Source organism: Molothrus ater, chromosome 5 (assembly GCF_012460135.2).
Source record: "Molothrus ater isolate BHLD 08-10-18 breed brown headed cowbird chromosome 5, BPBGC_Mater_1.1, whole genome shotgun sequence".
Taxonomy (NCBI): domain Eukaryota; kingdom Metazoa; phylum Chordata; class Aves; order Passeriformes; family Icteridae; genus Molothrus; species Molothrus ater.
In genome coordinates this window covers 3,644,274-3,658,172 of record NC_050482.2, presented here as the reverse complement: position 1 = coordinate 3,658,172, position 13,899 = coordinate 3,644,274, and the positions used below count along the sequence as shown (strand labels likewise).

Genomic DNA, 13,899 nt, shown 5'->3' with positions numbered 1-13,899 from the left:
TCAGCACATCAGCAGCTGAAGTCTCAGGGTTCCAGTTGCAGAGGAGCAGCACTGATCCAAAGCCAATTCCCTCCCAAAATGCCAGTGCTGCCTCCCAGGGAGGCACAGGTAGGTGGAGAGCAGCCCAGGCCTGGGTCCAGCACGTGTACTGATGATTCAGAGTGGTGTGAAACAAGCTGCGTGTTTCAGGCGTGACCTAGATTGCATTTATTAGCTAGTCCTTAAATACAAGGTAAGATTTAGTAACCTTATTTATTTTTTCCCACAGTGGCTTAAAGAATGATTATAACAAAGAAACATTCACCTTGAAGCATAAAATTGATGAACAGATGTTCCCCTGTCGATTCATTAAGATAGGTAAATGCATTTTTTCAGCATTCTGAGTAGAAAATAATCTCTTCTGATACTTGTGCCTGTCTTGGCACTTGTGACTTCATTGTACTCAGGCACAGTATCCACAATAGCTGTTCCATTTCATCATCTTTTAGGCTGGTTAGATTGGAACACAGTGAAGTCCTGTTAATAAGAAATAGTAGCTTCATAATTTAGATCCTGGGGAGTGAAAGCAAAATAGAGCAATTTTCAGAAATACAGCTGTTGAGTCAACTAATTGCGGGCAAAGCTGCTTACTGTCCTCCTGTGAATTGCTGTATAGAGCTTTAAAGAAAGAACTAAGCTAAATACCAGTAAAAGTTTCTATTTTGACAGCCCTCTATTCTTGAAAAGTTTTGTTCTCAAACACAGTTGTAACACATAAAGCAACAGCAGAAGCCTCCCTTGTTCTCTCCCTGCTGCTCTTACCACAATGTCTCACTCACCTCTGGCTAAGGATGACACCCAGGGGCAGGGAGGGGTTGTACCCTCTGATTTTTGGTTTGGCTGGGGCAGAGGTTGAGGGGCCAGGTACTGGGATGTGTGATAGGAGCAGGTAAGGATAGCTCTTCCTTGCTTTCTGCAGGCCTGAGAGAACAAGGAACAATCCTTACAGTTGTTGGATTTAATCCAAGGATTTGGAGCCTTTCAGCTTGCTCAGCACATTTATCTTTCCCTTCCTACCTACTGAGATAGTACAAGAATGACTGGGTTTAAACTAGCTGTTTAAGGTTAAAAATAGAGCAAGGAGGTAATTGCTGAAAAATAAGATAAGATCCTGTTGGCTAGTTTAGATGAATTTAGGAGTGTTTTGATGTGTTGGCTAATTCCTTTGCCAAGACTCTGATGATAGTGGCTGTGTAGGGGCTCCCCTTTGAGCCCTTTGCTCCAGTGTGTTCTTTCTGAATCTCCTTATGTTTGTCAGGAACTGAAAGCTTCAGGCTGGGAATCCAGTAATCATTTGTGGGGTTTCCTGTTCTTAGAGAAGTGGAGGATTTGGTTGTTCACTGGGCTGGTTTCTGGCTGCTACTTTTGGAAGCAACTGTAGTACTTGGCTTTAGGAAACCTCAAGAGTAGCAGAGGAATCAAGTTAAAGGTTGACTAAATCAGGGAAGTTAAATGAATTTTTAAAAGCTTTATTTTTTTTTTATTTTTTATTCTGAAGCTTCCAACATTAAGTTTTTGGAAAATGTTATTTTTCAGTGGCTAAAAACTAGCAAGTAGTTCCTGGAGGGCTAAAGGGCCCAATGGAAAGATTTCTGGCTGCTTCTTTGGATGTGTAAATTGTATTCTAGGAAAGTGTGTTCTGATGAAATGAAGTGTAGCTGTGAGTTGAAACTTGTTGTGAAAGTGAAAGGCTGATTAATTCCCATTACCAGGATGTTTTCCTCTGAAATTATATCAGTACCTTGTTTTATTGGGATGGGTTCTTCATGTAGCACTTTCTCAAGGGCATGTACTGATAGGACAAGAGGAAAACAGCCTTATCTGAAGGAGGGTAGATTTAGATTAGATATTAGCAGGAAATTCCTGATTGTGAGGGTGGGAAGGCCCTGGCACAGGGTGCACAGAGAAGCTGTGGCTGCCCCTGGATCCCTGCAAGTGTCCCAGACCAGGTTGGACAGGGCTTGGAGCAACCTGGGGTAGTGAAAGGTGTCCCTGAACATGTCAGGGGGATGAAGTTGGGTGCTCTTTCAGTTGTCTTGCAACCCAAACCATTCCATGAATAAACATTATTATCTACATTAATATTAGGTTTGCAATGAGCTGCCACTTTCTCACTGGTTATGGTTTGAGATGAGTTTTGCTTTATCTATAGCCTTTGATTTCCTGAAGCTGTCTTTCATGAAGAAATTCCTATGCTAAGACAGAACTGGAAATGGTCTTTTCATCTAAACCTATGAAAGCCTCTGGGTGATGGCTGGTGTCATTTTGTTGATGAAGATTTTGCTGTGAAACAACTGCAAAACACTGTTACGAAATTCTGTTATTTTTCAGATTCACAGCTTGAAAATGTTTTGAGTTTGTTAAAATTTCCAAGCTGCTAGCCAAAGTAACTCAAAATTTCAAGCACCGTGCTGTGTTCCTTGTAACAGTGCCAGGAAACAAGGCCAAAATCTGCCCTTTTGGACTCTCAGGGACTGACAGGGTGAAATCCTGCTATCAGTGAGGTTTGGGCTTGGGGGTTCACAGCACTTGCATTCAGGAATGGGCTTTATGATTCCACACATCAGCACAGGGACCTACAACAGCACTGTCAGCAGCACAGCAGTGGGGTTTATATGGGGGTATGGGGCAGGAGAAACCATGGGCAGATCTGGGAGAGGGGGAAGTTCCTGCCCCAGCCTCCATTGCTCACATAGCAGAGGAATTTTCAGGCTCATAAAACGCAGAAAGAATAACCTTTCTGCTTTGGTCAAGGAAAGCCTTGCACTTCTGTTAGTTTAATTACTTCAACTGCAGTTCCTGAGCACTGAAATGCCCAGTTGTGCAGGCTTTTTGACTTACTTGACAGGTAATTTTTACATTTCATGTAGTACCTCATTAAAGAGCTGGAGAGAGAGAAGAAAGTATTTATCTGGACAAAATATCAAAGAATAATCTTTATCATGTCTGTGAGCTTTGTTTCTGGCTCTGTTCTCATGATTTCTCCAAGCAGAGATTTTTCTGTGCTGTGTCCTTGAAAGCAGAAGGTGTAAAGACTGATTGCCATGAAAGAACTTGAAAAATGCCAGGTGTAATTCTCATTGCAGTTTGTTATTAGCATGGGATTTGGTAACTAAGCTTCAAGATTTTTAGGCTTTGATGGAACAAAAAAGAGGGATACTTTTTTAATGGATATTTTCTTCATTTTGCAAGTGTACCTGTTTGTATGTCTGCCTGTAGATGAGGGACACAGAAATAAGCTTGAGAGAGGTATTTAAAATTACTGTGTTTAATGCCTTTGCTATTAGCTTCTCTACTACAGAGTTGCAATCCTTGTCTAGGCATAGCTATTATTGAGAAGTATCCCCTAAAATCATCCTTGTATGGATTAAGAAGTGTTTAAGTGACTCAAATACCTTCTGTTTCTCAGAAGAATATTGATTTTAAGAAGTTTTTTTTTCCTCTGCTGAACTCCTCTCACTGTGGAGTGACAATTCAACTGTTCTGAGCAGTTATACCTTTTAGGATGGATTGCTGTGGTACCTGCAGGAAAAAACATAGTGAGGTGGCTTTTTGATAAAAAGTGGAGGAATTACATACCTTTAGGCCTTCAACATCTTTGATTGTAGCACATTTCCATCTCAAAGGTGTGCAGAAAAAAGTGCTTCCATGCTGCACTTAGTGCCTCCTCTTTCCAGGTATAAGTCAGATTGTGGGTGCTCTAAAATGAGATTTTTCTGAAGATCTGAGCACTTCTATGGAGGCCTCAAAAGAGAGAGGGCAGAAGAAAGGGTGAGAGGTGTCTCCTGAGAGTCAGGAAAGAAGTTCAAAAATGGGGAGATGATCCAGCAGAACACTTCAACTTGCCTAACTGGAACAGAAATCACATTTCAGTGTCAACCTTCAGCTTTGTTTCTTTTTCTGCTCCTGTGGAGTCAGGTTCAGTTTTCTCTGCCTGTGCAGTTCTGGGGAAGGGTTTTCCTTCCCTTCCCTGTACATCTTAATGTGCTTTCCTTAGAAAAGATTGCACCCTGAAAATCTTGCTGTTAAAAATCACCATTTCTGGTGTTTTGTTTTTTCCTTTTTGTAAAAAAGACTGTTGGAAGCTCTGAGTTAACTGTGGGGAGGACAAACGTCAGCAAGTTGATGGCTTTGCTTTTTCTTGTGTACATCCCAATACCTTCTTAGGGGTTGTAGTTAGCATCAAAGAGAGGAGGGTGAATTGTTAATTTGTTTTCTGAGAGAAACTCATAGAAGTTTTGAGGAGAATTGCTGAAAAGAAAGGAGGTGGATAGAGAAGGGGGTAATATTTCAGTTTGGAAGGTGGCCTCAGGTTTGCCATCAGGAAATGGATGGTCTTGGCCCATTTGAGGTGTCTGTGGTTTAGTTGAGCATTTCAGTTCAGTGAGCTGTTGGATAGACTTTGATGTTTATAGCTGACCAAATAGCAAATTTAACCTCAGTTTGGTCTGGTCTGTGTGTTCAGGTCTGAGGACAGACCAAAGGTGCTGCCCTTAGATGTGGTATTTTGCCAGACTGCTGCAGTAGTGGGTAGGATATCCGGGACCCAACTTGAATTTAGCAGCAGTCATGTTTTATGGTGTTAAGTTACCCCATTGGCAGCTCTCAGCCTGTGCAGGGGATGAAAGTCAGCAAGAGGGAAATTTCCTGGGCAGAGAGTGTGGAATGTGGATGGGAGACAGGTGACTTAGTTTTTCTGACCACCTCACTTCTCTCTTCTCTCCACAAACATGCACCTACAAGGAACTGCTCTGAAGCATCATGCTGTGTGCTTAATAATCAAGTTGAAAAAAACCTGTTTGAAAAGATGTTTTGAGAGCTGTACAATAGAAAGTACCTTCTTAGGGATATTAAAATCAGTTAAGAGTTCCATATACAAAGTCTCTTTGGCTCTTGACTGTTCCCAGAAGTTACTGTGCATCTTTAGCAATAGGTTTGTAAATACACTCTCTAAAACTTAGAAAATCATGTGTTTGAACATGTGCCTTGTGCCCAAACACATTGCAGACAATCATAGATGTAGCTTGTTTGAGGTAGAAATACTTAAGAACCTGTAAGAGCTCAGGAGAAGATTTATGATGAGTTTGGGGTTTTTATTTCCTCAAGGAGTAGGTCAGAAAAACGTGAGTTCAGCAGGTTAATCTCAGTGGTATTTCATGGTGCCTGTTTCAACAGGCAATTTCTTAGTGGCAAAAATAGTGGAAGGGAGGAGGTAGTGGAGACTCCTTGGTGTTGCTGGGAACTGCTCGTTCAACTTCAATACTGTCTTTTCCTGTTTATCAGTTAGAGTCAAATAAAAAGGAAACAAAAATGTTTGAAATGAAACCACTCAATTTCATTGCAGTTTTAATGAGTCAGAGTTCACACACAAGTTTTCTGGGGGTTGGAGTTGCTTCAAAAAGCAGAACCAGGTCTTAACCTGCAGATTAACCACAAAATCAGTGCAAGGCCACAGATACTAACCCAGAGTGGTAGAGAAGCCATAGGTGAGAGGCTGTAGTGTGTTTCATGGGTCTTTTAGTATTTGAGGTCCATTTGTTCCAATATTCAGATGAAATAGTACCAGCAAAAAAACTGCGCAGATTAAATAAAGCTTTTAAAAAAATAGAGTTTTTTAAGTTAGAAACTGACAGTTATCCCTCCCTCGCTCCTCCACAACTTGCAGATGTTACTAATTTTGTAAAATTTAAACTACCCAAGCTTCTTGTCTTCACCATTAGAGAAAATAATTGTTGCTGACAAATGGGGAAATAAATGTACTATGAGGAGCAAATACTGTCGCTAGTATGCTCGTGATTCCCATCCTTGTCAAAGCTTGTTGCCTCTTGGAGCTGTTTTTAATGATAGTGTTTTTGCTCTTCTGCTTAAAGCAAGCTTCTGCTTTGTAATGATCTGCTGTGTTAATGTTGCTCAGCACAGGTTGCTTTAAATGACAAACTTGAACATGATGTATTTGGTAATTTTCCTAAGCTAAGTTAAATGAGCTAGAACTTAAGTCAGAAACACTGAATTTTGTGTAAACTTTAAAATCATTCTGTTGCAATAGTGATTGTTTGATGTTTATGCATAGTTTTTCTCCTTTTCCTTTCTTCTCCAGTTCCACTCTTATCGTGGGGACCTAGCTTCAATTTTAGTATCTGGTATGTTGAACTAAATGGCATTGATGATCCAGATGTGGTCCAGCCATGCCTCAACTGGTACAGCAAGGTAGGCCTGCATTTTGGATGCCTGTTTGTTTGAAGATTCCCAGTCTCAGAATCTTGTGAAACCTCTCTTACTGGAGTGATGTGACCTTTTCATTCCTTGAACATCAGCTATTAAAACAGCAAACATGCGTACTTGGAACCATGTGGCTGACTTTGACCCTGAGGGAAACTGTCTGAATTTTATCTGTTTGTTCTCTTTGAAAGACCAACAAAACAGCACCAAGAAACCCCAAAACCACCAGCATCACCCAAAAAACCTGACAGGTAGACATCACAAGAAGTGGACACTGAGCCAAAGGGGACAATATTAGTAAAGTATTAGTATTTGTATTGGAAGGGAAATGAATGCTAACAAAACCAGATTCTGTTTCTCCCTCTTGTTGCCTTCTGACTCTTCTAACTCCAGTCCATGGAGTCCAGAACCTTTTGGGTTACAGATGCACCTTTTGTTACAGGGTATAAAAATGACATTTTTTTAAAGAGAATCCTTGTTGGTGTCTTGCTCTTTAGATGTTTCCCTCTTACTGTCTTTTTGCTGAATATCCTGGAACAGAGTGGGGCTGGTGCCACTGGACCGTGAGATGAGATGATTTATGTCATTTGTCATTAGATAGACAGAAAGTTCAAGGGTTTCCAAACTTTATTTTTATAACTTGTTTAATTGAGTATTAGAGATGCCTCTCCCATGGGAGGGAAGTGCACACTGACAACCAGAACACATTTTATTGGTACATTTTGTGCTTTGGTTCCTCTGGAACAATTAATGAAACTCATATTGTGTTGCAGAGAAGACATCCTTCCCAGCTGAGTAGGACTGAGTAGTGGAGCAGTGTATCTCTGCTTCCAGAAGGAAGAACTTAGAAGGAGGTGGAGATGGTGTGTGATTAGTTCAGGGTGCTGCCAGAATGGTCAAGAAGCTGTGTGTGACTGTGGTGTCTGGCTCGTGCCCATTTACACCAACATCATGAGCTGCTTTGTGGAGGATTTAAATAACCAGCACAGTGGAAGTTGTCTGGAGCTGCTTTATGGTCCGAGTGGTGTTGTGGTCATGAGTCAGCTGATGATGGAAGTCCACTTGACAGAAGCTGCTGGTGGTTTTCCTTTTGCTGGCTCTGCACGTGGTGGCGTGTCTGGCAGTTTGGACCAGTTGCTGAAAGCAGGAAGCTCTGATTTTTATTTTCTTTTTTGGTCAGGAGTCATGCAGCGACGATGTCTGCATCTGTTTTGTTCCATCTTCTCCCATGGAATGGGCGCTTTTCCTGGTCAGCATTGTGTGTAGGGCCAGCTTCTTCAAGGGCTGCCAGCATTGTTCTCCTAGAGCTTGGAGCCCCAAGGCAGCAGTGCAGAGACTGAGTCATGGTGCTGTGAGCTCTGCTAGGATCCACTGCCAAGTTTTTGGTGATGAGTGCACGTGCCACTGATGTTCTCCTCTCTCACAGAAGAGAGGCTGCTGTTGCTGGATCCATGGAGAGGGATGTGCTGTCCCATATTTAGGGAAAGGCAGAAAGGTTGACCTGTTTCCTCCAGTTCTTTAAGATGGTGGGAATATTATCACGTGTGTTTTTGGAAATCTCAGAGTCTTTGAAGTGTAATAATTTTTCACTGCCTGCAACATCAGATGAGAGGAAGGTTCTACACCACATTGCCCTTCCTTTTTGTTTTGTGCCAACAAAACCTCCCTCTCCTGTGGGGAGTGGAGCTGGGGATAATGGATAAGGAGTGAAACATTCCTCAGCACTTTCTCCTTGCTGTCCAGCTCAGCCTACTGCCTCCAAACAGCCTTACCCCTCTTTCCTGAGGAGTGGACATACTTCAGCACCTGAGAAGGAGTACTTGATCACTGGGTACCACTTCTGATAATGAGCACATAAGTATTTTTAATTCTACGAGTGTATTTGACAGTGTTGATGTCTTAGTTTCCTGCTCTTGTTACGTTTTTAACCATAGGAATTATTTACAGCTTCAGATCAAAGCTATTATTTGGGTTGTCATCTCTTTAAACCTGTATGACAGCATTTAAAAAGGAGCCTTTTATATACTTTTTATACATATTTTTTGCTTAAAGCAGGTTTTTACATTTAACTTTTGAAGTACTACCATGATGTCACTTGAATATAAACTTGAATATAAACTTTTATATTGCATCAAGTGGCCAGACTCCATCCAAGTCATTCCTAGCTATCTAAGCCAGGTCTATCAGTCATGAGAGGCTCAGTGAAAGGGGGGAGGTATCCTCTGTCTCAATTTTGTCTGATTTTTGTCTGATCTGGAGGATCTAAAAATGCAGAAGCTGGTAGTTACTGGTGTGCAGCTCTCCTTTTGCTTGCTATCCCTTTGAACAAAAAAATCTAATTTGGTTTTGGCCTTGACTCATGCAACTGAAGATTTGCTTAGAGAGTGTCTTAGGCATCTCTTGGAAAGAAAAAAAAGGAGTTGTTTTTTGCCAGTTGTGCTGTAAAACTGTTTTAACTTTAATAATTCTTTGCTGCAGCCTTGCATTCTTATCGGTACATGTCCTTGGCCTTTATGTGGGCTGGGAACTGGTTTTCTAAAAATGCATAGTTCTGGCTATTTGCAGCTGTGAAATACTGATGGATTAAGAACTAAAAATACAGCACATGGCCGTGTTTCTTTTTAGCCGCTTCAGTTTATGAGATTCTTGCTATCGAGCCATTCTTTTGAGAGCATTAAATTTTGTTGAATGTCAGTGTTAGTTCCAGGTTTTCAGAAATATTCTCTTCATTTGAATACTATAAACTTCACTTTTAGCAGTAGTGTCCATTTAGGAGTAAAATCTTTTGTCTGTAATTTGATCAGTCTTATAGATGCTTAAAGTTACATTTGCTTTTTACCATAGTAGTTGTGTGTTAAAGATGGAAATGGAGATTTTTTTTTTTAATGCCTTAGAATTTAGGATTGAAAAGTCTATTTAAAATAAAGTGTTTCTGCTACTTATCAACTTAAAAATCTGTGGTTTTTATACGTCTTGTTAGCAGCTTTGAAAATTGTAGCTCTTACTCAGAGTTTACTACTCCCTCGTGTGTCTGTGCCAGGATGTTTGACCCAACGTGGGTTTTCTTCCACCTTTCTCACCCCTTCCCACAGCTGAGTGGGAGGTGGGCAGCTGTGGCTCCATCCGTGGTGTGAAAACAGAGGTTCTGCTTCAAGATGCAGGAGAATATTTAGAAGTTAAAACTTTGGCGTGCACAGAAATCCTTGGTGCTGTGATTCCAAACCCTCACAAACCCACAGGATTTGGGGTCAGCCTTCTGCCTTTCCGTGGCAGGAGTGCTGGTCATTGCAAGTATTCCCATTCTCACAGCTTTTTTTTTTTTTCCTCCTTCTGCTTCTAGAAAAGCTGTGACCTACTTACTCTTCTAAATTATTTTGTTATGTAAGAGTCATACAATCAAATTATGTAATGCTGATAGCGACGGCTTTTTCTTGCTCCGTGCTTCGTGTAGGCCTCGAACAGCAGGGCCAAGCAGATGGGGGGGAAATAATGGTCACCCCAGAGATCTGGGACACCATGCACTCTCTTTCTTGTATGCTTATTAAATTGGATGATACCAAATTGTATAATTTCTATACTGTTGGAAAGTAAATGCCTGCACAGCTTGTAATATCTCTCACACAGCCTTCCTCCGTGAGCCCGCGAGTCCTTAGCGCGGCGTGGATGAGAGATCCTGTCTCTGGGCAGGTTCACAGGTAGCTGCCAGCAGTGCTGGTCAGAGGAGGAATCTCCATGTCTCAGAGGTTTTCTTGTGTTCCAGTAGTACCGTGAACAGGAAGCCATTCGCCTTTGCCTAAAGCATTTTCGGCAGCACAACTACACCGAGGCTTTCGAGTCGCTGCAGAAGAAAACCAAGATTGCTCTGGAGCACCCCATGTTGACAGACCTGCACGACAAGCTGGTGTTGAAGGGGGACTTCGATGCTTGTGAAGAGCTGATAGAAAAAGCTGTGAATGGTAAGAGAATCAGAGGAAGTGATTCATTAGCTTGAAAAAAAGTGCATTGAAATGTTACCTTCTTTTGAATGTTAGTGTGCTTAGTAGTAGAGTTGGCAGGTCCATGTGTTGTTTCATTTCTGGTGTGCTGTCAGCTTTTGGACTTGTGAGTGTGTGTGTGATGAGGGATAAAAATTCATGAAATCTCTTATTGCTGCTACTTTTGGAGTCACTTTCCCCCAGAGATGACAAGGCGGTGCACTTGAGTGGGTAAAGACAAGTTCTTCATGTAAGTGTTGGCAACTGAAGGTGGGCTTAAACTGTCAGGAAAGTCACTGGAATGGTGAGCAGGGAAGCAAAAGACTGGAGTTCTCAGTAGTGATCTGGATCATGGTTTCTGCTTGGAGCTCACCACTGAGTTGGTGTTCAGGCAGAAGTTTTCAGCTGTGTCTCAATGAGGATGCTCTCTTTGCTTATGGGGAAGATAATCCTTGGACAATTCTGTGGAAGTGACTGGAGGCAGAGTCTGTTTTCCTTTGCAGAGTGGGACCTTGGCAGGCCAGTCAGTTTCATTGGAACTGCTATTAATATTTTGCTTGAAAGCTTTCTACTTAAAAACAGGGTGTATAAACAGCTCTCAACTCCTAAAAGGAGGGAGATGTTCTCTGTCTTGATCGAATAGGATACAGAAAGAGTGGAGCTGTTGCACTGAAGTGACTCTCAAGACCTGTGCAGCAGTTTTGGATTGCAGTCTGATAAAACAGAGGTGCTCTTGGCTGTGGGTGTAGAGCTTTTTGACTCTGTGCAGTCATTTGTTATGGGAGACTTTTGCTGGTGTAAGAGGAAAACTTTGTGTCTGATGCCAGTGGAGTTAGGGACTTAGTCAACCAATTTCATGGGTAGCTGGCACCAGAGATATTATTCTTTAATTCTGGGCTAATCAGTCATTTTGTAATACCTTTGGAAAGATGCCAGTGTACCTGCTTGACTCCCATCAGTGTGGTTTGTACCACTCAAGCTGGAAGTGCTTCTCAGAATGTGACAGAAATGATAGCTTGGAAATCAAGGGCTGTCTTCCATGAAAACCCACCATCTTTTTGTGACTAAGCTGTTCAACTGAGCACAGTTTTAAGGAGCTTATTGCAACAGGTCTTCCAAAACTGCAGTAAATAGTTTTCTATGGGTTTGGCTCAAGGTTTCTCTTCAGACAGAGCAGTGGAGACCTGCCCTGTGCTGAGCTCCAAGAGCAGCTACAAGTGTTGAGACTGAGAATTGCCACGTTCATCCTCACCCTCCCGAGACAGCGGAGTGTTGGCTGGGCTGGGAGTGTGAACAGCTTCCTGCAATGCAGGGGCATTTTGCAACTGGCAGCTTCCTCCTGAATCGTAAGGGCAAGGGAGGATTGCAGGCTGGAAAAGCAGCAGGGAGCTGTTTCTGTGTGTGTCTCAAAGACACGAGTGCCTGGAGGGAGCTGATGAGCCCACCATGATGCAGCAGCAGCCAGAGGAGTGCTGAGTGCTGATGGTGATGATTTTATCATTGCCTCGCTCTGCTGCCTTGGCCATGGCTTAATCTCAGTGCCTGGAGGCTGTCCTCTTTCCACTTCATTGCAGGCTGGAGTGGAAATGATTTCTTGAATGGAATTTCACTCAAAGTCTTAGAATGTGCTGAAAAAGTACTCTCAAAAATGGAATTTTTGTCTTAGGTGCGAATGAAGTGCATGTTTTTAGCCTCATTTTTTGAGCTCTTATATTTTAATTTCTTTTACTACTTAATGTTTGCTGAGAGTGGGGCTGCTCTCAGCAGTGCACTGCTTTTCCAGGTGTGGAAATACTGGCAAAGGACTGGCCTGGTAGGAAACTGTAGGTCTTGTATTGTTCTGCCTGACAGACACTTGTTTCTTGTCAGATTTGATGTGGATAATCCTCCTTCCCTGGTTTTTGTTATCACATCCCTTTTTGGAGGCTGAGGGGCTCAGCATCACTTAGGTGAGCTGAAGGAATATGCTGCAGCTTGTTTTATCAGTCTTTTTTTAGTTCCAGCAAGTCTTGGTAGTAACAGACGGTGGATAATTTAGCAGGAGAGTCTTCAAGAGCATCATTAGGTTTTGTCACTGCTTCTAAGGGACAGAAAAATATGCATGGGGATGTTTATTTTGCTTCATTTTAATCCAGCACCTGGCTAGCTAAAGTTAAATGTCAGTGTGCGCATCTCCCATCGCTCTGTTGGTCATCCTTAATGATTTTGCTTGTCTTGGAATACATTAACCTTCCTTCCCCCATCCTCCTGCCATTCTTTATGCTGTCTTCAGCTTTAAATGTACCCATTTAAAGCTCTATCGCCTCCCAGCACTCTTTGGAGAGAAGTGCTATCTATCCCGAGACACCGAGGCTGCATCCCATATTTGCTTTAAGCTGACACCGCTGCAGGTTTTCACTAACTGGGTCAATCCTGCCCTTGCTCAGGACACTGTGTCCCTGGCACTGGTGCTCGTGCTGCCACATGGCCAACCCAGACAGGGAGCTGATCAGGCTGGGGTGGGGGAGAGGGCAGGACAAACCTCTTCTGATAGCCACAAAACCCCTCAAAACCGCAGCTGGAGCAATTTGTTTGAAGTTGTGGCAGTCAAGGTGCTGAATATTAATGGTGCTTAACAGCTGGATTCTTCTTGGTAGGATGGGAATGGAGGTTTTCAGCCTTCAGCATGTTCTCCTGCAGTATTCCTGCTCCCTGTGATCTTCCACAGTTACCTGTCCTTACTCTGTTCTGCATCTGTCAAGCTCCCCAGCATTTTCTGAGCAGCCTGCTCTGCTGAAAGGTGTCCCTGTCTCCATGGCATGGGGATTAGAACCAGATTATTTTTCAGGTCCCTTCCAACCCAGGCCATTCTGTGATGATTTTTTTATCATTTTACTTTCCTAGCAGCTCTGTTGTGAAGTCTCAGTAGCTTGCTGCTTAGTCTCTAAGGTGTGGGTGTTCTTACCACTGAACTCCTGCCTGATGCGTTGTTTTTCCAAATAAAAGAGGATTAACTTTAGTCCTGTGTCTGTGTACTGTGTAGCTGAAGTGTAGAGTTAATTGAGACATACAGATCCTTAAATTATCCCTGAAATCGTTCAAAGAGCAACTGTTCTGTTGCAGACTGGGCATGAATATGTGAACTCCTGACCGCTTGCTGATCTGGGAGTTCATTGCCTTAAAGGCACAAACAGAAGTGCAGCGAGGTTGACAGAGATACTGCACACTCAGTTCAGCCTAAAATGTCTTCTGGAGAGGCTGATATTTGCAGTGGTGGGTATTGACAAAGTGCAACGCTCTGCATCTCTCGCAGGCTATTTCCATAGGCTTAGTCATGTAGAAAAAGAGTAGGTGGTCAAGAATTAGTGCTGGCAGAGCTAACTCTTGTTCTTTTGCATTGCTAATGATGAACGCTGTCTTCCACCTCACATCACCAGATGATTTCTTTTGAGAGCTCGGTGGCAGGCAGCCACACTTTTCCCACTGATTCTTTTGACTTGTGCGTTACACTTAGAAAATGGGCAAATGGAAACTCTGGCAGCTGCCTGACTTCGTCTCAAAAAGAAAAGGTTCCCTAAATCTCAGCTGGTTCACAGACTCGGTTCAAATGCTTCACATTTGGATCCATTCCTATAGCTTTCGGGCCGATATTATTGAAGGGAAAAAATCTGCTTAATATTCCTACAGA

The 13,899-nt window shown here is 42.5% G+C and overlaps 1 protein-coding gene across 1 annotated transcript in view; it reads left to right on the top strand.

Moving 5' to 3' along the window:
- MKLN1 (muskelin 1) overlaps nt 1-13,899 on the top strand; it is a 102,762-nt gene that overhangs the window by 23,310 nt on the left and 65,553 nt on the right. Inside the window, exons 4-6 of the mRNA XM_036400521.2 lie at nt 269-357; nt 6,137-6,246; nt 10,022-10,214. Of these exons, the coding sequence (XP_036256414.1) occupies nt 269-357; nt 6,137-6,246; nt 10,022-10,214 (392 nt within the window). The remainder of the gene's footprint in view (nt 1-268; nt 358-6,136; nt 6,247-10,021; nt 10,215-13,899) is intronic.